This window comes from Rhineura floridana, chromosome 4 (genome assembly GCF_030035675.1).
Source record: "Rhineura floridana isolate rRhiFlo1 chromosome 4, rRhiFlo1.hap2, whole genome shotgun sequence".
NCBI classification, from domain to species: domain Eukaryota; kingdom Metazoa; phylum Chordata; class Lepidosauria; order Squamata; family Rhineuridae; genus Rhineura; species Rhineura floridana.
The window spans coordinates 10926159-10948583 of NC_084483.1; the positions used below are offsets into that span (position 1 = coordinate 10926159).

General features: G+C 42.4%; 1 protein-coding gene across 1 annotated transcript; it reads right to left on the reverse strand.

Moving 5' to 3' along the window:
* Nucleotides 1-1823: 1823 nt before the first annotated feature.
* Nucleotides 1824-7125, reverse strand: LOC133384115 (uncharacterized). Its single transcript, XM_061626043.1, has 3 exons — nucleotides 7077-7125; nucleotides 3421-3482; nucleotides 1824-2540 (listed from the first exon to the last, which is right to left on the reverse strand). Exons 1-3 carry the CDS (start codon nucleotides 7123-7125, stop codon nucleotides 1824-1826), a joined length of 828 nt encoding a protein of 275 aa, XP_061482027.1.
* Between the last annotated feature and the right edge of the window lie 15300 nt (nucleotides 7126-22425).

Below are 22425 nucleotides of genomic sequence, written 5' to 3' on the forward strand. Positions count from 1 at the left end.
TGACAGGCAATGCCACCCCTGGACAGGAAGGCAGGTGGTGACTGGCTGAGTGAAGACAAAGGTTGGTGGGGCAGTGCCCCATTAATCCTAACTGACTAGCCTCCACTGCACTTATGTGTTTGTGAAAGTCGCAAACCAAAGCAAACTCCTTGCACACAAACGTGCATCTTATGCAATCAAGAGGGTGATTTCTAGTCTGCCTTGTTGGCACCCTCCCTCATTGATAGGCTTCCCAGTTCTTAACCAGTGGGCCTCCTTCTCCCTGTCCTCCTTTGTCCTCCTTCTCCATGGTTGGCCACCTCCTCCCATGCAGCATTGCAGTTTGGGAATGTGTATGGACAAGCAATCTGAATCCATCTGGATTTTTCTTGGGGAGGAGGAAATGAGAGGAACATATTTATTCTAGTATACGTCAAAAAGATCCTAGAGCAGAAGTGGAAAGTTCTGCCTTTCCCTAATGTCACAGAGCACTCACAAGAGCAACAGTTTAAGCTAGGAACACAGCAACAACATGTTGGGACATTTATGTCAGGGAAAATGGAAGGTATCTAGGTGCTTTGCAGCGAATGAGCGACAACTGCACATTATGTGTTTGGAAAGGCTACCTTACATGAATGCTTTTGTGTTCCTTGTGTGCACACGCATGCATGTGGGGGGGGGGTTGCGCACACACAGCAGGATGGATGGATTAGGTTCCATCTTAAGAAACCCATCAAAGTAGATAAATAGAATTTAATAGGGAAAAATAGAATTTAACAATGTTAAGAGGAATACATTATAAGGTCATTAATATCTGTCTCATTGTAGCTGTGTCAGTGTGGTTTTTATCCAAAGCACTGCATTAAAAAAAGATTACCCTTCTCTGACCTCCTGCTCTTCCTTTTCCACCCAAGAGAAAAAGAGGAAAGCGAGCCAGCAGGCTGGAGCTCAAATATAAACATACATGCTTTGAAGGCGTTGTGGTATGCTTTGTGGGCTTTGTGTTACTTCAGTAAGAATTAGAATTCAGTGTAATGTGTCTGAGTGACTCTGTGACATTAGATGTAAGCCTAATCCAAGAAATCCCAGGCCTCGGAGAAGGAATGAGCAGCTCTCATGAAACTCATAATTAACTTAAAGCATAGTTTGGTATAGCAGATGAAGGCCAAGAAACACCTGGACTCTCTGTTTGAACCACTGGAAATTCAGGATTAGTGGTGTCCAAGTTTGTGATTCAGACCCATTTCAATATATTTGAAATAGCTCAGACCAAATGTGTCTGCTTGCATTTACAGTTGTCTGACTCTCAGAATAGTGAAGCTGAAGCCATCAGTCACACACAAGGCCAGTTCATATACACATGTACATGACTTTGGCTGCTTAACTCTTGATGACTCACATAGCAGACCTGCGAACAGACTCCAACAAGAAGTATGGCGTTTGAGGTGAGGAGATACGGAGACTGCCAGTGAGGGTTGTTTTTACCATGGCTTTGTTCATACAAGCAAATCATCACAAGGTCACAGTAAATCAAGTGATAATGAATGAATGTGTGAATGAATTCTTTGTACCACACTAAATAAGTACAGACCTTCCTGTGATTGGTCTAGACCACAGCCTTGGGATGCCGAGAACTATGTAAACAAAAAGAAAATACAGTCTAGGGAGAAAGATGGGCAGGCTATAGGTGGGAAGGGAAAGTAAATAATGTCCCCCCCCCAAAAAAATCCTAGAAATATTTCCTTAAGTTTTATTCATGTTGGAATAGCCTGCAAATGTATAGAATGCAGAAATTCACAGCGTAAGTTTCATAAGAGTCCCAGCAGGAGAGATCCATGCAGAACTTACTTGAAAGCATTGGATAATGCCTTTAATATATTCTTTTCTTTCTGTTGCCAATTTATGGAGTCCCATAGCCACTGTTCCAAGGCATCAACATGCTCTTCCAGCCACTTCATGACACTGAGGCATTTACTTTCCAGAGCTGTTGCATGTGCTCTTCCTAGCTTTTGTGCCTGTAGACCCACATTTAGAAACTTCCAGGCATATTTCTGAGATGATGCTTCTTTCAGTGTGCCATACCCATCCAGCCACTTAGTGGCAGTTGTTGTGTAGTTGTCCAGTAGCTGGTGTAGGATTTTTACATGGTCTTCTAAGTGCTGGATATGGATATGCAGTGAATTACCCACATTGTTGCCCTGGATCTCCAGTGCTTTGTAGAAGTTCATAGGGTCCTCCTCCAGCCACTTGTATAGGGTAATATTAGGGTGTTCTAGCCACATGTCTGCTTCCCAACATGTGCCATGGAGTAGGATCTCTTTGCCCAGCGTATAGTCAGAATCTTTCATATATCTATCATTAAATTCTTGAAGGGCCCATAAGTACATATTAAGCCATGTGTTGAGATCCTTGCTATGCTCCTCCAGCCACTCCCATAGCTTCATGACATGATCACTCACCAATTGGTCTAAAGCCCCCAAGTGCTCTTCCATCCAGTTGTCAAGTTTTTGCAGCAGAAGATCTATGGTCTTAATGTGGTCCTCGAATCTTTCTCCCACCGTCTGGTGAACACAGTACATGTAAAAAGAAATGATAGTGATATTATTGATTAGACAGTGTATGCGTATATAAATCAACCTATACATATACTGTATTGTGAAAGAGAACCATCCTTGTGAGTAGCTCACACATGAGTTGAGCAAAAGGAGACAGTCCACAGCTTAGGGTAGAGCACATGCTTGGCACGCAGAAGGTCCCAGGTTCAATCTCCGGTTAAATGATCCTAGGAAGCAAGGGCTGGGAAAGATCCTGGGATCAACTGCTTGTGAGAAAAGACATATTGAGCTAGAGGGACTAATGGTCTGATTTAGTATAAAGTACCTTAATGTGTTTTATTTCATAGCAAGGTCATAGCTGGAGCTGCATGAGTGGCTTCTTTGGAATCTATTGCTGCTGCTGAATAATTTTAGAGGAGCTTCCCTAACAAAGGATATGTTTACTGTTCTTTTAATCCATTGATTCTGGGATTGCAATGTTCCAGAATTGAAGAGGCGGTTTTTATCATATATGACCAGGATGCTGCTGAAAGGTTTGAAAATTCCCCATATTATATGTGTTTGCTATCCCAGTTTAATGTTTAATAACCAGCGACTACTTAATTTCTATTACTCCAAAAGTATATAAAGCTCCTTGGAAGAGATACTAGAGCATAAACAGAGGACATGTGTGTGATGATCACATGCATTTTCACCCATGCGTTATATTTTGTGGGATATAACATTGGAAGTGAACTAGTCAGTGAACTAGTCAGTTTCAAAAACCTACAACACTCCACAAACATCTATGCAAATCACTGTGTAATAGAAGATATCTGAAGGAATGCCATGCTCATGTGAAAAACAAGACAAAAATGTTAAACTGTATTGCTCTAACAATCCATACCTGCAGAGAATGGTACCATGAGTAACTATCAGGAGGCTCTTTCCAGAAACTCCAGCTTCTCCCTAGCTCTGGGAACAAAAAGCATTGGTAAACTGTAGCATATTACTGTTGCTTTGAAAAGGGACCCTGGGAAATGATTAGGTTAAATTAAAAATGAATGTGTCTGTTTCTAGAGATCACTGTTTACTTGGGAACACTCAGATTAATGTTTAGGGGTACTAAACAACTGTGTTCATCAACTGGCAGGGATGCAAAGTGCACACTTTAACTTTTCTGTTTACTTTTGAACTTGCCAGCATGACACTTGGTAGAAGACGTTTCAAAATAATGTTGGTTGACACTTAGTTGTCAGTCAGATGACAATGTTTGGGCAATGAAACAGATCATCTTCTGAAAGTAGGAAAGGCCCACAGGAGCAGGTTGAAACAGTATCCATCCAAGGAGCTCCATTAGCACAAGGAGCTCCAACAGAACTTCCCTTTCCTCTCCTCTCCCTTTGCATCCTCCCCAGATCTACTCTGGAGAGTTGGAGGAAACAGATTTAGGGGGTGCATGGAGGTTACACAAGGAGAAGAGAGGGAGGGGAAGTTCCATTGTGCAGCCTTGCACTTTACTTCATTGGATACCACCCTGTAGATCTAGTACACTATGTATGGATCTTTCTTCTATATAAAGAAAGCATTGAGAGACAAATACTAGTTAAGGCTGCAGTTCTTTATACACTTACTTTGGAGTAAGTCTCACTGAGCTCAGTGGGGTTTACATCTCAGTAGACGTGTACAGGATTGCACTATAAACCATTACAGACAGAGGGGGTGATTCCTTCATCTCCATCCTCTGGTGTTCTGTACAGAGGATTCTCCACCAGCTGATCCCATCAGCCCTCTGCTGTGCATGGAGAATGGTTCTTGCATAATGACTGTTCATGCACAGGGCACATGGAGTGGATTGTGCTGATAGCCTGCATAGGATAAACTGTTCTGCTTGTTAAGCTGTGATTCATTGTTGTATTATACTCATCTGAGATGTTTGCTTTATACGCTCAGTGAATGAGAAAAAGAATTACATAGTTGGCTCCTCCTGTGTAGAAATTGAATGCACTATGTTTATTTTTAGTTGTTATTTTTGTGTGTGTTTCATATCTGGCAAAAGCTGTAAAGCTGTAAATAAAGAACGCAGATGCAGCTGTCAAGATTTATCAGGCATTGATCCATGCGCATAAACAACTCAGGTGGCTACATGTCAACACACCTTCAGCTGAAATTGCACAATTGATGTCACTTACAGGAAAGCTATAGGGTCATTTCCATGAATCTGAACAGGATTTATACAGTAAATGACAAGAGATCTTTTTTAGTATGCTGTTGAAAGTTACTTTGAGTTTTGTACGTCTGTTTTTTAAGAGACATTAAAATAATGAGGGTTTGGTTAGCTATTTCACTTCTGTTGAAGGTTGAATAGCTTAAACGAAGGGTGGGGAATCTGTGGTCCTCCAGATATTGCTGGACTCTAATTCCCATCAGCTCCAAACCAATATAGCCAATGGTCAAGGATGATGGAATTGTAGTTAAACAACCTCTGGAGGGCCACAGCTTCCCTATTCCTGGCTTAAACCATCAGCAGTGTGATCCTGTGGGTTCAGGAAGAACAATGGGCCTTAGACATGCTTATTTGTTCTGGTTCCTGATATATATTCCGTTCAGATGTAGAAGCGTTTGTGTGTGTGCGTGTAATATTAACGTTAAAAGGACTGCACAGAAAAAGGTAGTTGAACCCTTTCCTTCCCTTGCCCCTGGTTACAGTCTGTTGCCATTGTCCCTGCATAGAATAAATAAAGGTGTTATTCCCTTCTGCCTCTGTGCATGTGGGAATAATATTTTTTTTCTTTTTCATATTTATATGCTACCTTTTTTTTAAAAAAACCAAAAGATTATTAATTTGAGAAGTATAATGTGAAAATAGGCCAAAGCAGGCAAATGGAAAGGGGGCTCAGTGTTTCTCTCTGTTATTCTACATAGCTGTAGAGTGGCTGATCATTAATGGCTTCTGCTTTAGGAAGGGAGGAGCCTTCGGGGCTGGTAACAGCAGGCTGCCACTGTCTTTCCCTCTGCTTCTGCCATCTACAGGATGGCTGGTTGCTGATATACTCTGACAGGGATAGGCCCTGGTGACAGCTTCAACAGAAGGGGTACAAAGCTACCTTATCCTCTCCCTCAGTTAACCATAATTAGTACTTAGTGCTTTAAAGTCTTTACAGAGCTTCATGTACATCAGGGGTGTGGAACCTTTTTCAGCCCCAGGGCTACATTCTCTTCTGGGTAACCTTAGGAGGGCTGCATGTCAGTGGTGGGCAGGGCTGGAGGCAAATGTGGGTGGAGCAACAAATGTGACATTTACCTTTGTACTGTAGGGAGAGAGAGGGGGGGGGTTGCAGAGCTTGGAAAAGTTACTTTTTTGAACTACAGCTCCCATCAGTCCCAGCTAGCATGACCACTAGATTGGGCTGATGGGAGTTGTAGTTCAAAAAAGTAACTTTTCCAAGCTCTGGGGGGTTGCTAGCGTTAATCAAGCCATACTTGTCTGCCTTTGCTGAAAGTTTTCAGATGGTGTGTAGGAGGGCTTAGCAGATAATCAAACAAGGGCTTTTCAGACAATCAAATGAGGGCAGCTTGGCCTTATGGGAAGGAGAAGCACAAAACGGATGATTTCCCATCTCTGCAAATACAACAACTAGCTGTTACTCAGTTTTGCCTTCATCCTTCCGTGAAACACACCGCTTCCCTTGCTGTGTGGAGAAGAGGAATAAAGGGAAACCAGGTACTCCATATATAACATATAATAATAATGCATGTGAGGTGTGTTAGCAAAAGAAGTCAATAGAAGCCAAACTGGGTATTTTTACATAAAAGCTGAAGGGAGTCTTCTCTTGGAGAATAAAGTCTCATATTTAAGTGATGTCCAGTTTAGGATCCGACTGCTGCATGCCTAAAATTGATATTTTTCCAAGTCTGACTAAATTTAAAGGAAGCCATGTGGGCCAACAAGCAAAAAATAAAATAAAATCTAAATCGGTATTAGGGCAATGCCTTTATTAGATTGAAGTCTGCACATTATTTTGTAACGTTTTGGTTGGCTTAGTAAAGTTATTGTCCTAATTTCTTTTTCTTGTGGACCAACATGGCTACCTTTTAACTTTCATGGGAAGTTCTGTCAGTCATATCCCTGATTGTCTGAGTCACATGCAACAGTTTTCCATTCCCTGTGCTTGCTTATGTGAAGCCAAAATTCCCCGTGCTTGCTTATGTGAAGCACTATATGAAAAGGATATCCAAACCCTGCACTTTCTGTATTCAGCTATGTATATAATATACAGATGCTGAGGTATAGTGGTTGGGAGCCAAAGTAGATGTGATGTTAAATGTGTGCATGCATTCATTTCACATACTTAGTCCCACACCTAAACAAACACCTGCAGGGACCCCCAGTCAGGATTGGGACCTTGATACATGGGGAGGGAAGTGTGGGCCCTTTCCCTCCACTGTGGTCCCAATGAAAATCCCTCCCCAAGCTGCTCTTAGTCCCAGAAGGGAAGCTTCCATAGGCCCTGTGATCTAACACTTTCAAGACTCGGCTGCAGCAAAGTAAATGACACTCACCAGGAATGACCATAATCAAGTGCAGTGCCAGAAGTAGTGGCAGCAACATTATGAATGTATTTCACCTGTAAGGGTGAGAGAGAGAGAGAGAATTCAGCATACAGGCTTTGTTCAATTAGATCTAGTCTGTAACAGAAAAAGTTGAACGTTACATTGTAATAGCTTCTGATGCATCAACAGCTCTTTTTGGGAGAGGCAGCCAAAGCTTTTGGGTGAAGTACAGCCAAAATTAATTTCTCCCTGACCAAAATATCAATTTTTATATTTTAAAATCATATCTGAAAAGATCAAATGGAATATTCCAAAATCGCAATAAAACATTACAAATACAAAATATGCTGGCAAGAGGCAGTATGTCTCTGAATATTAGTTGCTGGAAATCACCAGTGGGGAGAGTGCTATTGTGCTCAGGTCTGGCTTGTGGGCTTCCCATGGGCTTCTGGTTGGCCACTGGGAGAGCAGGATGCTGGATTAGATGGGTCTTTGGCCTGATCCAACAGGCTTTTCTTATGTTCTTAATAAAAATCCACATTTAAAGTGCAGAGTTAACTGAAAAACAAAATATTATCTTAAACATAAAAGATAAATAAAAATCAAATGCAAAAATCCAATCCAATTCCACATAGAAAGCATCACTAGCACATTATAAAGCATTACTATCCACATGCAGGATCTAGAGAACCCATTTTAAACATTTTGTCTTCTTGACAAGGGTTTACATCAGGGTAAGGAAAACAACATATAAACGCATATCCTGGCACATAAGAAGATCACCCCAAATGTCTATTTTGCCAGGTATGCACTAAATCGGAAACTGCTGGCAATCACAGTTTCTATATCAGGATTCTACCTGCCAGGGATTAAACTGATGAATAATAATTATATGGTGCTTCATGTTGCAAAGTCAATCCTTACAACACTATAAGGTGAGTCACTATTATTAGTCCCCATTTTGCAGAGCAGGTGGAGGACCTGGAGGCCAAGAGAAAATAGCTTGTCTAAGATGGCCTAGTGAATTCCTGGCAAAGGTGAGATTTGCACTTCCTGATTTGTAGTTCAGACACAGGGCCAGTTCACATGGCGACTTACTGTGAGATTGATGCTACTTGCATCCCCATTTAATTTGCACGGTTCACATGATGTTGCAGGCAAAGAGAAGCTAGGACACAGTTTTCCCTTTAAATCCACATCAAACCAAATCCAGGGATAATGAGAAAAGTGAAGGAAAAACCGTCTCTCCTTTCCAGCGTTACTCCATGTAGGCGCTTTGCTTCGACGTTTTTTGCTGGGCGGGTGGATCCTCGCTTTCAGATACATATTGATGTATTTTATATTGTATTTTTATATTGGTGTTTTTTGTAAGCCACCTTAAGGGCCTTTGGCCGAAATAAATAAATAGATGATGATGATGATGATAATAATAATATACTCCCCTTTCTCTGCCCACTAAACTCTCAATCAATCCCATTTTGTTTCTGGTGGCTTAACGAGCCACTTCCAGTTCTCACTCCTACATCACAGTTTGCTATAGCCTTCCTTCCGCCCCCTAATCAGTTTTGTGTCAATTGCACTCCCAGGCTCTGGGCTTCAGCAGGGAGAGGCGTGCAATTGACAAGAAGAAACAATGAAACTGAAGGGAAACCCCCCCCCCAATCAGTATCATGTTAATTGCACCCCTCAACCTGTCTGGCAAGAAACACTGACAAAAAACCCCTTCCCCTTCTCAGTTAGCAATAGTGATACACCAGAGGGAGTAAACATGTAAATTTGGGGGTGGAGGCATGAAACAGCAACACCAATCCTTCCTAGAGGAACTCCGACTAGTGTGAACGGAAAACCGTGGATTTAAAGGTAGGAAGTGTGAACCTTGCAAATCTACCGTGATGGCAAAAGCTGCGTCTTTACTATGTCTTTCAGCTCCTTGCGTGAACAAGCTCTAAGTCACTACGCTACATCCTCATTAAGGGTTGGGGGTTTCCCCACCCCTCCCCATACATACTTCAGGAATCTCAAAAATAGTTGCTGCTGCCTGAACATGGATACCCATAGGTAGACAATATCAGGTGTTCTATGCCACTGGGGCACTTGAGCATATAGTGATAGAGCTGGATCAATGAGCAACCTCAGACTACAAACCTGATTCTTTAAGATAGCAGTGGAGAACCTCTACAATGCCATTTTTTGGCTGGCCACATCCATCTGTCACTCACCTGACATCAGGCACGGAGGGACAGGTAAAGCTGCAGCTGCCAAGGAGTAACCAGGAATGCCAAATGGATGCCCTGCTGCTTTGAGCAGGGATTAATTCCACTAAGAAGCTCCTGACTGCAGCCGAAAAGAAAGGGGGCTTGCATTATTAGTGCCAAATATAAGCAGTGCTGAATGCAAGCCTCACTGCAAAGGAATGATTGGGAGTGCACACCTCTGCAGTAGGGCTTGCATTTAGCACTGTTTAAATGTGGTAATGAAGGCAACCCCTACTGCTTTCAGGAGGGATCAGATCTACCATCATATGCTAGTTGGCCACGCTCACCTATCAAATGTGGTCTATAGATGGCTGGCCATTTTTTGATTGGGGCCACCATACAAAAGTTATTCTTCCCCACAACCCCTTTAGGAGAATACTAGACCGGTGTGGGATCTAACCATATGGTAGTGGGCAGAGCTTGGAAAAGTTACTTTTTTGAACTACAACTCCCATCAGCCCAATCCAGTGGCCATGCTGGCTGGGGCTGATGGGAGTTGTAGTTTAAAAAAGTAACTTTTCCAAGCTCTGGTAGTGGGCAAGCTTCATCTGCACTATATATTTAAAGCATCATCATATCATTTTAAACAATCATGGCTCCATTCCTCCCCCCAAATGCTGAGAACTGTAGTTTGTTGAAGGTGCTCATAGTTATTAGGAGACCCCTATTCTGTCGGAGCTACAGTTTCTCATAGTTTCATGGGAAGATGGATTGGCTTATAAATCACTCTGAGAACTGGAGCTCTCTGAGGTGAATAGGTGTCTCCTAACAACTCTCAGTACCCTTAACAGGTGAGAGTTCCCAACGACATGGGGAAATGCAGCCGTGAGGTCCTGGAAGCAAAATTTAGGTTGCTAGGTAGGATGCTGAAAGCCAGGACCTCCAAGGTGGCTTTCTCTGAAATGCTACCGGTTCCACGCGCAGGATCAGCCAGACAGGCCCAGCTTCGCAGTCTCAATGCGTGGATGAGACGATGGTGTCGGGTGGAAGGGTTTGGATTTGTTAGGCACTGGGGAACATTTTGGGACAAGCCGGGCCTGTACCAAAGGGACGGGCTCCACTTGAACCAGAATGGAACCAGACTGCTGGCACTTAAAATTAAAAAGGTGGCAGAGCAGCTTTTACTGACTGAGGGGGGAAACCCGACAGGAGCTGAGAAAGGTCTGGTTCGGAATAAACCTCCCCCCTGGGATAAAAACCAAAGAAATGATGAAATTTTAAAAGGGGTAGGCCTAGAAGTAGGCATTGTGAGAGCAGGGGCACAGGATATAAATTCAGAAGAGCAAAATTACTACAGGCCTAACCACAAGTGCCAAAGACACTTGAAGAGAGACACTGCTTACAAGTGCCTGTACGCTAATGCTAGGAGCCTGCGAACCAAGATGGGAGAACTGGAGTGCTTGGTCTTAGAGGAGAGCATTGATATAGTGAGCATAACGGAGACCTGGTGGAATGGAGAAAACCAATGGGATACGGTTATCCCTGGATATAAACTATATCGGAAGGACAGGGAAGGACGTATTGGTGGCGGAGTCGCTCTATACGTGAAAGAAGGCATTGAATCCAGCAAGCTCGAAACCCCAAAAGAGGCAGACTCCTCCACAGAATCGTTGTGGGTGGTGATACCATGCCCCAGGAGGGACTTAATACTGGGAACGATCTATCGTCCCCCTGATCAAAATGCTCAGGGAGACCTTGAGATGAGATATGAAATTGAGGAAGCATCCAAACTAGGAAATGTGGTAGTAATGGGTGACTTCAACTACCCGGACATAGACTGGCTGCATATGTGTTCCAGTCATGACAAAGAAGCAAAGTTTCTAGATATTCTAAATGACTATTCCCTAGACCAGTTGGTCATGGAACCGACCAGAGGGACGGCAACCCTGGACTTAATCCTCAGTGGGGACCGGGACCTGGTGCGAGATGTAAGTGTTGTTGAACCGATTGGGAGCAGTGACCACAGTGCTATTAAATTAAACATACATGTAACTGGCCAATTGCCAAGAAAATCCAACACGGTCACATTTGACTTCAAAAGAGGAAACTTCACAAAAATGAGGGGATTGGTAAAAAGAAAGCTGAAAAACAAAGTCCAGAGGGTCACATCACTCGAAAATGCTTGGAAGTTGTTTAAAAACACTATATTAGAAGCTCAACTGGAGTGCATACCGCAGATCAGAAAAGGTACCGCCAGGGCCAAGAAGATGCCAGCATGGTTAACGAGCAAAGTCAAGGAAGCTCTTAGAGGCAAAAAGTCTTCCTTCAAAAAATGGAAGTCTTGTCCGAATGACGAAAATAAAAAAGAACACAAACTCTGGCAAAAGAGATGCAAGAAGACAATAAGGGATGCTAAAAAAGATTTTGAGGAGCACATTGCTAAGAACATAAAAACCAACAACAGAAAATTCTATAAATACATTCAAAGCAGGAGACCATCTAGGGAGACGATTGGACCCTTGGATGATAAGGGAGTCAAAGGTGTACTAAAGAACGATAGGGAGATTGCAGAGAAGCTAAATGAATTCTTTGCATCTGTCTTCACAGTGGAAGATATAGGGCAGATCCCTGAACCTGAACTAACATTTGCAGGAAGGGTTTCTGAGGAACTGAGACAAATAGTGGTAACGAGAGAGGAAGTTCTAAGCTTAATGGACAATATAAAAACTGACAAATCACCAGGCCCGGATGGCATCCACCCGAGAGTTCTCAAAGAACTCAAAGGTGAAATTGCTGATCTGCTAACTAAAATATGTAACTTGTCCCTTGGGTCCTCCTCCGTGCCTGAGGACTGGAAAGTGGCAAATGTAACGCCAATCTTCAAAAAGGGATCCAGAGGGGATCCCAGAAATTACAGGCCAGTTAGCTTAACTTCTGTCCCTGGAAAACTGGTAGAAAGTATTATTAAAGCTAGATTAACTAAGCACATAGAAGAACAAGCCTTGCTGAAGCAGAGCCAACATGGCTTCTGCAAGGGAAAGTCCTGTCTCAGTAACCTATTAGAATTCTTTGAGAGTGTCAACAAGCATATAGATAGAGGTGATCCAGTGGACATAGTGTACTTAGACTTTCAAAAAGCGTTTGACAAGGTACCTCACCAAAGGCTTCTGAGGAAGCTTAGCAGTCATGGAATAAGAGGAGAGGTCCTCTTGTGGATAAGAAATTGGTTAAGAAGCAGAAAGCAGAGAGTAGGAATCAACGGACAGTTCTCCCAATGGAGGGCTGTAGAAAGTGGAGTCCCTCAAGGATCGGTATTGGGACCTGTACTTTTCAACTTGTTCATTAATGACCTAGAATTAGGAGTGAGCAGTGAAGTGGCCAAGTTTGCTGATGACACTAAATTGTTCAGGGTTGTTAAAACAAAAAGGGATTGCGAAGAGCTCCAAAAAGACCTCTCCAAACTGAGTGAATGGGCAGAAAAATGGCAAATACAATTCAATATAAACAAGTGTAAAATTATGCATATTGGAGCAAAAAATCTTAATTTCACATATACGCTCATGGGGTCTGAACTGGCGGTGACCGACCAGGAGAGAGACCTCGGGGTTGTAGTGGACAGCACGATGAAAATGTCGACCCAGTGTGCGGCAGCTGTGAAAAAGGCAAATTCCATGCTAGCGATAATTAGGAAAGGTATTGAAAATAAAACAGCCGATATCATAATACTGTTGTATAAATCTATGGTGCGGCCGCATTTGGAATACTGTGTACAGTTCTGGTCGCCTCATCTCAAAAAGGATATGATAGAGTTGGAAAAGGTTGAGAAGAGGGCAACCAGAATGATCAAGGGGATGGAGCGACTCCCTTACGAGGAAAGGTTGCAGCATTTGGGGCTTTTTAGTTTAGAGAAAAGGCGGGTCAGAGGAGACATGATAGAAGTGTATAAAATTATGCATGGCATTGAGAAAGTGGATAGAGAAAAGTTCTTCTCCCTCTCTCATAATACTAGAACTCGTGGACATTGAAAGAAGCTGAATGTTGGAAGATTCAGGACAGACAAAAGGAAGTACTTCTTTACTCAGCGCATAGTTAAACTATGGAATTTGCTCCCACAAGATGCAGTAATGGCCACCAGCTTGGATGGCTTTAAAAGAAGATTAGACAAATTCATGGAGGACAGGGCTATCAATGGCTACTAGCTGTGATGGCTGTGCTCTGCCACCCTAGTCAGAGGCAGCATGCTTCTGAAAACCAGTTGCTGGAAGCCTCAGGAGGGGAGAGTGTTCTTGCACTCGGGTCCTGCTTGCGGGCTTCCCCCAGGCACCTGGTTGGCCACTGTGAGAACAGGATGCTGGACTAGATGGGCCACTGGCCTGATCCAGCAGGCTCTTCTTATGTTCTTATGATGCTTTGGGGAAGCCATGACTGTTTAAAGTGGCATGATACTGCTTGAAGTGTATAGTGCAGATGGGGCCTCAGATAACATATGTATCAGCCCTAAGGGTCTTGACTTAACCTGTCAAACCCTTGTGAATCCATACATGTTATTTAGATAGACATTTACAGGGCCAGCAGAGCGAGGTGGCCACCTCAAGCAGCAGATATTGGAAAGCGGGAAGCAGCAGCAAGGTGTTGGAGGACAGAGCTATGTGGCCTAAGCTAGTCAGTGGCTCTCAGATGCAGGGGAAGATGCTGCTCAGTGTTGAAGTAAGATTCAATTGTGAGTCCAGTTGACTTCTATACATGACATGTGTGTGTTTGTGTGTGTGGCATCTTATCTTCTGCACCAAACCATAGCTTAGTGGCAGAACATCTGCTTTGCAACCTGGCATCTCCAGGTTGGACTGGGAATGTCCCACTTTTGAAACCCTGGACAGCCACTGCCAGTCAGTGATGACAATACAGAGCCAGATGGATGTATGGTGTGACGCAGTATAGGGCAACTTTCTAGGTACTATTTTCCTAAAATACATTTTTTTTATGTGTGCCCTTGTATTTAGTATTACAGCTTAAGTAACAAAACCCAGATCTACTGTTCTTTTCTAATGGATTTTCTCCTGTTTGGCATATGATTAAGTGGTCACCCTTTATCTTCTTTCAGACAAAATTTCTTTCGAGGAGCATAGAACCCAACTCCCACTCAGCCCATCTGAAGAGGGAGAATGGTTACTCCTTCCAAATGTTACAAGTACAGTAGGGCCCCGCTTTACGGCGTTCCACTTTACGGCGCTTTGTTCATGCGGCGGTTTTCAATTAAGGAAAGGCCCCGCTCTTACAGCGCTTGTTCCATAATACGGCAGGTTTTTTCCATCGTGCACCGTTTTGATGTCATTCTTGTGCGACGCAGCCCATTATAGTCTATGGGGCCCCGCTTTACAGTGATTTCCACTTTACGGTAGGGGCCTGGTCCCTAACCCGCCGTATTAGCGGGGCCCTACTGTAAAACAAGTCCATATGCCAGGGATAATCAACAAGGTGTCATCCAGATGTTGTTGGACCTCAACTCTGATCAGTCCCAGCCAGTATGAACAAGGGTCAGGGATGATGGGAGTTGCAGTTCAACAACATCTGGAAGACACCACTTTGGCTACCCCTGTGTCACCCAGTGATCAAGCTGGGAGAATACAAATACATTTTGATATAGATTTCATTCTTTTTCATTAGCGTGTCATCAAAAAAGTTCTTACCAGTTTGTGATTTTTATTAACAATGTAGCTCAGACAGCATATTCTCCAGCCTTTTGTGGGGTGGCCTGTTGGTCCACTTGCCTCCTGTTGCAAATCTCCAGCCAGTGCCTGTAACTACTTGATGTGATCCCTATGGCAACCAGTGATGTTATAAAGGCCAGTGCCACTAGGTGGGGGAATAAGAGGCAAGAAAAGCAGAGGCATAAAGTGAAAGAGGATTGCTGTTCACTGACCCATTTAAATGATCTACATCTAGTCTTTCCCACTGCCTCTAGTTTCACCTTTCTAGTTGAAATACCTCTTAAAATAAAACTCCTCCTTTTAACAGCAAGCACAGTGGTACATAATTCTATATCTGAATTATGCAGGAAATATTTGTGAATTTCCCCAACAGAATTATGGGAAAGAAATTTAAATGGCAAAAATGATTCCTATATAAAGTTTTTTTTTGTTTATTAAATATTGAAGTCATGTGACTTCACATCAGTGGAGCAGATCTTTGATTGCAGCTGTAGGAGAAAATAAATTATCCAATATCTATCTCATTAATAGATTTAATAAAATAAATAAATAAATAAATAAATAAATAAATAAATAAATAAAATTATTTTTATATAATATAACATATTAATCCCCTGGTTTTTATGGATCTCATGGATACTGCTAATTTAACCCCCTTTTTAAATAGTAGAAGGACAGTCTGTCAAGATATCTATGGGCCCAACAACATAGTCATAGTGGAGTTATTTGATATTCAGTTGAAAGGAACCACCTTTCGGACATAATGCAGTTAATATTAGTGCAATGCTGAAAAGGGAAGTGTATGCTGTGGATTTTTAAAAAATAAATTTCTATTTGATTCTTTAAAAAACAGTGGAAACTGCCACAAACAACAATTAATATGATGACCAAAGGTAGCTATTTTATTTATGACAGGGGCAAGGAATCTGTGGTCCTCGAGCTGTTGTTGGACTCTAGTGGTTAGGGATGATGGGAGATGTAGTCTAACATCACCTGGAGGGCTGCAGGCTCCACACCCCGATGTATGGAGTTATGCTCATGGAAGCTATGGAGCTCTCCTGCTGTAAGCTACAAGGGTCATTTGCAGTTGATGTTACACGCTGTCAGGGATATTGGACTTTTTCAGTTCATCCCACTATGTCTCATCCAGAGCGACGGGCATGACATTTGATTTGTTTTCTTAAATTTTGCATCCATATTTGCCTCCATCCCTCATGAAAGGCATTATTTATTCTGACAGCAAATGTAACCAAAAATACAACCTTTAGTGAAAAGATGCAAAAGTGATTGTGAAGGGAGCTAAGTGATGGGGGGGGAGCAGGATCAAATGGTTCCCACTCGTGTGGAAAGGGAGCTGTTCTGTCCAATTCTGACCATTTGCCAAAGCAATTAAAAAAAAAGAAAATCCATTTTTATTTATTTACTTACTTACTTTATTGTTTACAGTCAATGACCAGCCATACAAATACAAGTATTTAAATTCAGAAAGGCAGAAGAATTGCATATAAACAAATAAACAGATTGAATTATACAGCTTATATATAAACAAACAAAAGTAAAATAAACTCTAGTATACTAACGTTAAGATGCATTAACCATCCGTTTCCGTATAGTACATGCTAAGACACAAAATTTTGCCACTTTAAAAGTTATTTCATTTCTCAAATCTGAGAGACGAAAGGAGGTATAAAATGTGTCAGATCTACCTGGTAATTTTTTAAAAATTGGAGCAATATAAAAGCAACAAATAAATGCCTTATAATATGTACAGTGTAACAGGTCATGAGTGATTGATTCAACCTCACCCAGTTGACATGGGCAAATGCATTGGGAATAAGAAATACGCAAGTATCTCCCCTCCAACAAGGCTGATGGTAAAGAATTAAAACGAGTCAGTGTAAAGGCTCTACGATACTTAGGAATCTCTAGGTCACAAAGATAGGCTTCAGGTGCAAAATTCTTATAGTAATTCACCGGAAATGGGAAACACGAGGCCCGGGCTGTGTCTTCTTGTAAGGCAACATCCCTAATCCGGTTCTTAATAGTTTCTTTGGCCTTTATAGGTCTCAGCTGGACCAGAGCTGAGGGAGAAAATCCATAAAGATGTAATTTTTTCTCAACCATGCTTGCCCAACCAGATGTCAGATTGTCTGTTAAAATCAGGGGGGGGGGTAGTACTTGAGGTCTAAAATTTAGCTTGAGCCAAAAGCTTAATGTGTTTAGCCATGCTTGTGGAAACCAGCCCAGATCCCAATCTGAGTAGGGCGTTGGGAATGCCACGTCGGGCACCAAAAAATGGAACGTAGAAACTTGGACTGTATTTCCTCGAGGGAGCAAAAATCTTTATAAATGCATATCTGAGAACCATAGAGTAATTGGGCCAACACCTTGCTCTGGAAAACTTTGATGACAGAGGAATATGGGAACCCCCTTTCGAAAAGAAAAATCTAAGAATAGCGGAAATATTTCTTTGGGCATTCTCAGAAAGATGTGCAATTTGGGCTCTCCACAGGCCAGTTGTTTGAAAAACTACACCCAGGTATTTGTATACCTTGACCTGTTCGATATTGTGCCCATTGACCCATTGAACTGCGCTTAGTATATCTTTTGGAAGACCAAGATTTTGGTCTTTTGGTAGTTTATTGTAAGCTCCTCCTCTGTACAGTATGCCATAAAGGCGCAAAGAGCTCTCCCGAGTCCTACTTCTGAGTAAGATAATGTAACAGTGTCATCTGCATACAATAAGGCAGGGATGGGTCAGTTCGCTAATTTGGGCAGGTGAAAGTCTGGATTTGTTAAGTCTGGAACTAGAGAGTTGATGTAAAAATTAAATAGTAGGGTGGCCAGATTGCAGCCCTGACTCATTCCCCTGTTTAGTGGAACCGAGGGGGACAGATGACCCTGCAGATTGCACTTTACTCTAAGAGAATTATTTTCTTGCAAAGTGTGAATTAATATTAATAGTCTATATTTCCTAATCAGATGATGTAGGATCAGACATTGATAGGTGGTGGAGTGACCAGACCTAAAGCTCCTCGACTAATATGTTTGCCTGATCAAGCCAGTCCCAGAGTTTCCACAACAGGTGCCTGGCATTGAGCTTGCTTACTGTACTAAGCAGACTAACTGGGCAGTAATTGGAGGGGTCATCCTTTTGACCCTTTTTATATATTGGGATGATAATGGCCAGGCCCCAGTCTGTCAGTATTTGAGCTGACTGATCTATAAATGTAAAAAGTGAGGCCAGGATGGGGGCCCACCAGTCTATATTGTTCTTTATTAGCTCAGATGTAATACCGTCAATCCCAGGAGCCTTCCCAGGTTTGAGTAGAGTGATTAATTTTTTTATTTCTAATATCGAGACTGGCTGCCATGAAGGGGTGTCTGCCAAATTAATAATTGAGGTTACTGCAGAGTCTAGCCCTGCTGAGTAGAGGGCACTAAAATGGGTTTCCCATGTCTTGGCAAACACCAAACAGGACATCCTAGGGGGATCTAGTTGAAGCGCGCTTCCTCCAGTATGCCAAAAGAGAGGAATAATTGCTTCTAGATGCCTGGATCAACTGGGTCCAGGCTTTGCTTAGTGTCTCCCTTTTTTCATTTTGATTAGCTCCTTGTACTGTTTTTTTAAAAAGATATAACACTGGGGGTATTGAGGTAGCTTTACTTAGGGCTTATCCAAACAGAGCGGGATAATCCACTGTTTCCTATTCGGGTTGTCAGCTGATAGTCCTCACTTTGCCTTCCCCCCCCCGCTGTTTCCCATTGGAAAAAACGCTTTTTTTGTGGCACAGCAAGATTCCCGATTGCAAACAGCAAATCTCATTTTTGCCGCTTTGGAAGGAGCGGATTTAACCTGCGAAAATGCGTAACACCGCACGACGTCATTTGGACGACCGAAAAATAATAAACACACATAGCGTGCGTGTCACACATTTTGTGGTTGTCTGGATGAGCCCTAGGTCTGTAATGTTGATAATGAACTATCAGCTGTTTCTTTGCTGCCACACACTCTAGGTCAAACCAGGGCTTCGAATTGTGTTTTATAAGGTGAGAACTAGCAGGACAGGAGTTTTTTCTTAGGACATGTTGCAGCTCAAGGGCTAAATTTTGATATGCGCAAATAGCTATTTGAGGTGAGTTTGTTGTGGTAATCTCATTGCAGAATTCAAAGGCCCTGTCAGATCTAAGAAATTTAGTACTTATCTCAGCTAGCTTGTTAGACCATCTGACTCTTTTATGGTCATCAGCAGAATGTAAAAGCAACCAATTTTTGTGTAGGCATTGTTAGGTTATCCTGGAGCAAATTTTTAAAAAATTGCTTAGCACAGTGAGGAAAAGAGCCCTGATAGAAACTCAAGTCTTACCTGAAGGGAGAGGATTTTGCTGACTCCGGTTCCCTTTCCCTATCAATGTGGCAGTCCACAAGTCTCCTCTGACTTCAGCGACGGAGGGGCAGGGCGTCTTGATGTTGGGTGGACCCATGGCTGCTGCCACTGGGGCTCAACAACGCATTGTAATGCTTGTTGTTCAAAATGCAGAGAAAATCCAAAACAAATTGACAGGTTATTTCTTATTTTGGGGGGGCTTGGCCTGGGTCCAAGCTTTAATGAGGAAATTTTAGCTTTGGAGAAAGAAAGGTGGAGGTCCTCCTGATACAGAGAGAATCTGAAATTCAGTTCTCTACATTTCTGTAGCAATTTGTGATTTTTTTAAAAAAAATCCTCATAAAAATTAAAATTTATGCTGAATTTATCTATTAGATGAGTAGCCGTGGTTCTAATTTTAAATTTTAAAAAGATAGGTAAATGATCACTATCCTGCCATGGCTCAACTTTAAAAAAGATCAAGCTGCCCAGCAAATTACATGAGGTCAGAGCATAACTGATTGTGCTGGGACCACATTCTGATCAGTAAGTAAATTCTCCAGGGGAATCATCATAAGAAGCTCCATTGAGAATAAATAGGTTCAGCTTGGACGCAAGTTGGGCTACATGAAACCCACTCTGATTTAGTTTGCTATCTTTAGAGTGGTGGGGGAAAGATGAAGATCCTGTCTCAGGTACAGGGAGTACTGCATTAAAGTGGGAATACAAGACCTCATCAGGAGGGCCTATTCTAGCATTGAAATCACCAGCCACTACTACTAGAGCATTAGGAAACACAACGAAAAGGTTAGATAAATATTCTTCAAAGGTAGGCCAGTTTTCACTTCTCATAGATTGAGCTTCCGGGGGAGAGGGAATAGACATTAATTTTTAAAAGACTACAGTGACTGACTTTTACAATGCAAGTCAAGGCCCATCGGTCACATGGGTCTAATTTAGTTACTGTGGCCTGAAGCTTTGTACAGACCTGGAGAGCCAGGCCTCTGTTAACTCTTACCCCCCTTTTCCCTGCAGTGGCCTGGAGATCATTTGTAACAAACCCATCCATCTCCAGTGAGGTTCGCGCCCAAGTTTCTTGGAGCAGAATTATATCAAATTTATCTATATACTCTTTAAAGAGAGGGTTTGACTTGTTAGAGGCCCAGCCAGCAATATTCCATGGTAGGAGTTTAATAGCACCATGGTGCAGTAGCTGCCAATAAGGGTAGGTCTTAAGTACTTTTTCATGCAGCAGGGGGTTAAAAGGATCTTCCAATAAGTTGTTCCATTGCTGCTCTGGAGTTTTGAGCAATTGCTGGTGCTCTGCTGGGCTACATACTTACTCAAAATTGCCCTTCTAGTCAACATTATTTAAAATATCTCCAATTTCATGTGATGTTTTCCTTCTTGTGGCCGCAGATTTAGATGAAATGTTAGCTTCGGCTGGTCTTAGTCAATCAAATTCCTCTATTGTGTGTAGGCCGTGCTCCATATTACTCGACATGCAACAACTGGATATTGGAACTTGGGGGCTAAACATTTCAGAGGATGGCCTATGCTGATCACTCGTGTTTTGAGATCCAATTTCATGTAGTTCCAGCTGTTGGACGGGGAGCCAGTGGTATTTCTTAGGGCTACAGACTTTAAGACTGGCGACAGGAGTTTTTGTTGCTTCCGGTTCACAGCTGTTAGCATCATATGAAGCAGGCATAGGGCTACACTCCTCTTTCTTTGTGGAGACAAAAGAATGAGGTTGCTTGGAAGGTTTTAGTACCAGTATCTCAGGACTTAGGGCCAGATTTCCCTTCACACTGGGGTGGTGGTAAGGGTTAAGATCTAAAAACTTGCCCCTTCCTGAAGGCCTTCCTATATCCCGGGGGGTAGTTCCAAGGACTTTCTTAAGGGCATGATCTTTTTGACTGTTTAAACCAAAGGGAATCTCAGTTCGCTGTTGGAGTTGGTTTTTTAGTAATTTTTGTAGAGTAGAGAGTCTCAGCAAAATCACGTTTTGTTCTTGTGTAGGCAAGATGCTAAAGCTGTCAATAAGCATAAGTTCTTTAGTAAAATCCTCTGGGGTAGCAGTGATGTTATCGAGCCCAGCTATCTCAACATTATTAATGGGCCCAGAAGGGTTGATATTAGAGCTAAGTTGATGTTGAGATACTGGGAGTGGATTGTAAATTGCAGTAATTTCTATCAGTTTCCCTACGAGGGGGGACCTTGTTTGAAGGGCCAGGAGCTATAGACTCTAGCTGCTAAATGGGGTGTTGCAAAAGTTATAATTGCCCGGACAGAATAATAATTATAGAAAAGATACTCTACTTTCCGTATAGCATCTGAATCTAAGGTGATCACACTGAGATCTTTGATGAGCTGTACGAAGTGAGCTATACGCTTGGATTGTGTAAGCAGGCCCTTTGGCTTAGGGTAGTTGGTGAAGACCAGGTTTTGATTCTGGAGATGCCAGGATGAAGTTTCTAGGGAGCAATCTCAGAGCAGAGCTTGGAAAAGTTACTTTTTTGAACTACAACTCCCATCAGCCCCAGCCAGCATGGCCACTGGATTGGGATGATGGGAGTTGTAGTTCAAATAAGTAACTTTTCCAAGCTCTGTCTGAGGGATAGGTTTGTTGCGGTTTTTCCAAGGGAGGAGAAGTTGTCACTTTAGAGAGCTGTGAGATTGACCATGAGTCCTGGATAACATCTAGAACATCAGTAGTAGGCTGGTGGCTGAGCTGGTCTGGCTTCAGGAATGAGCATGTTTGTGGGAGTGAGTCCTTGGACCCCTTATTGTTGTGCTTCTTGGAGGATATGTTTTGATTCCTGTCTTTTCCTTCCAGTAGCTTGAATAGCCTGTTAAAATTCATTCTAGCTGAAATTTTAGGCTTAGTTGTGATTTTGATGTTTTTGGTTTTTTTGGTATTACAAATAACAGGATTGCTTATTTTTGACCTGGGTGTCTTGTTAACTGGCCCTAACGATTTTTCCTTACTCTCCCTGCTATCAGGGGTTTTACTCAGTGGTCCAGGGCGTAACACTAGAGTGGGAAACTCGTTTGCTGAAACATCAGTGCAGCTTGTGAACTGCGT

Bases quoted from the DNA above. Each gene is read 5' to 3' on its own strand.
- LOC133384115 (XM_061626043.1), bottom strand. From the start codon at position 7,125: ATGTTGCTGCCACTACTTCTGGCACTGCACTTGATTATGGTCATTCCT. The intron at 3,483-7,076 runs GTGAGTGTCATT...TCCCAGAGCTAG, and splicing joins CTTGATTATGGTCATTCCTG to GGAGAAGCTGGAGTTTCTGG. The intron at 2,541-3,420 runs GTATGGATTGTT...TGTGTTCACCAG, and splicing joins CATGGTACCATTCTCTGCAG to ACGGTGGGAGAAAGATTCGA.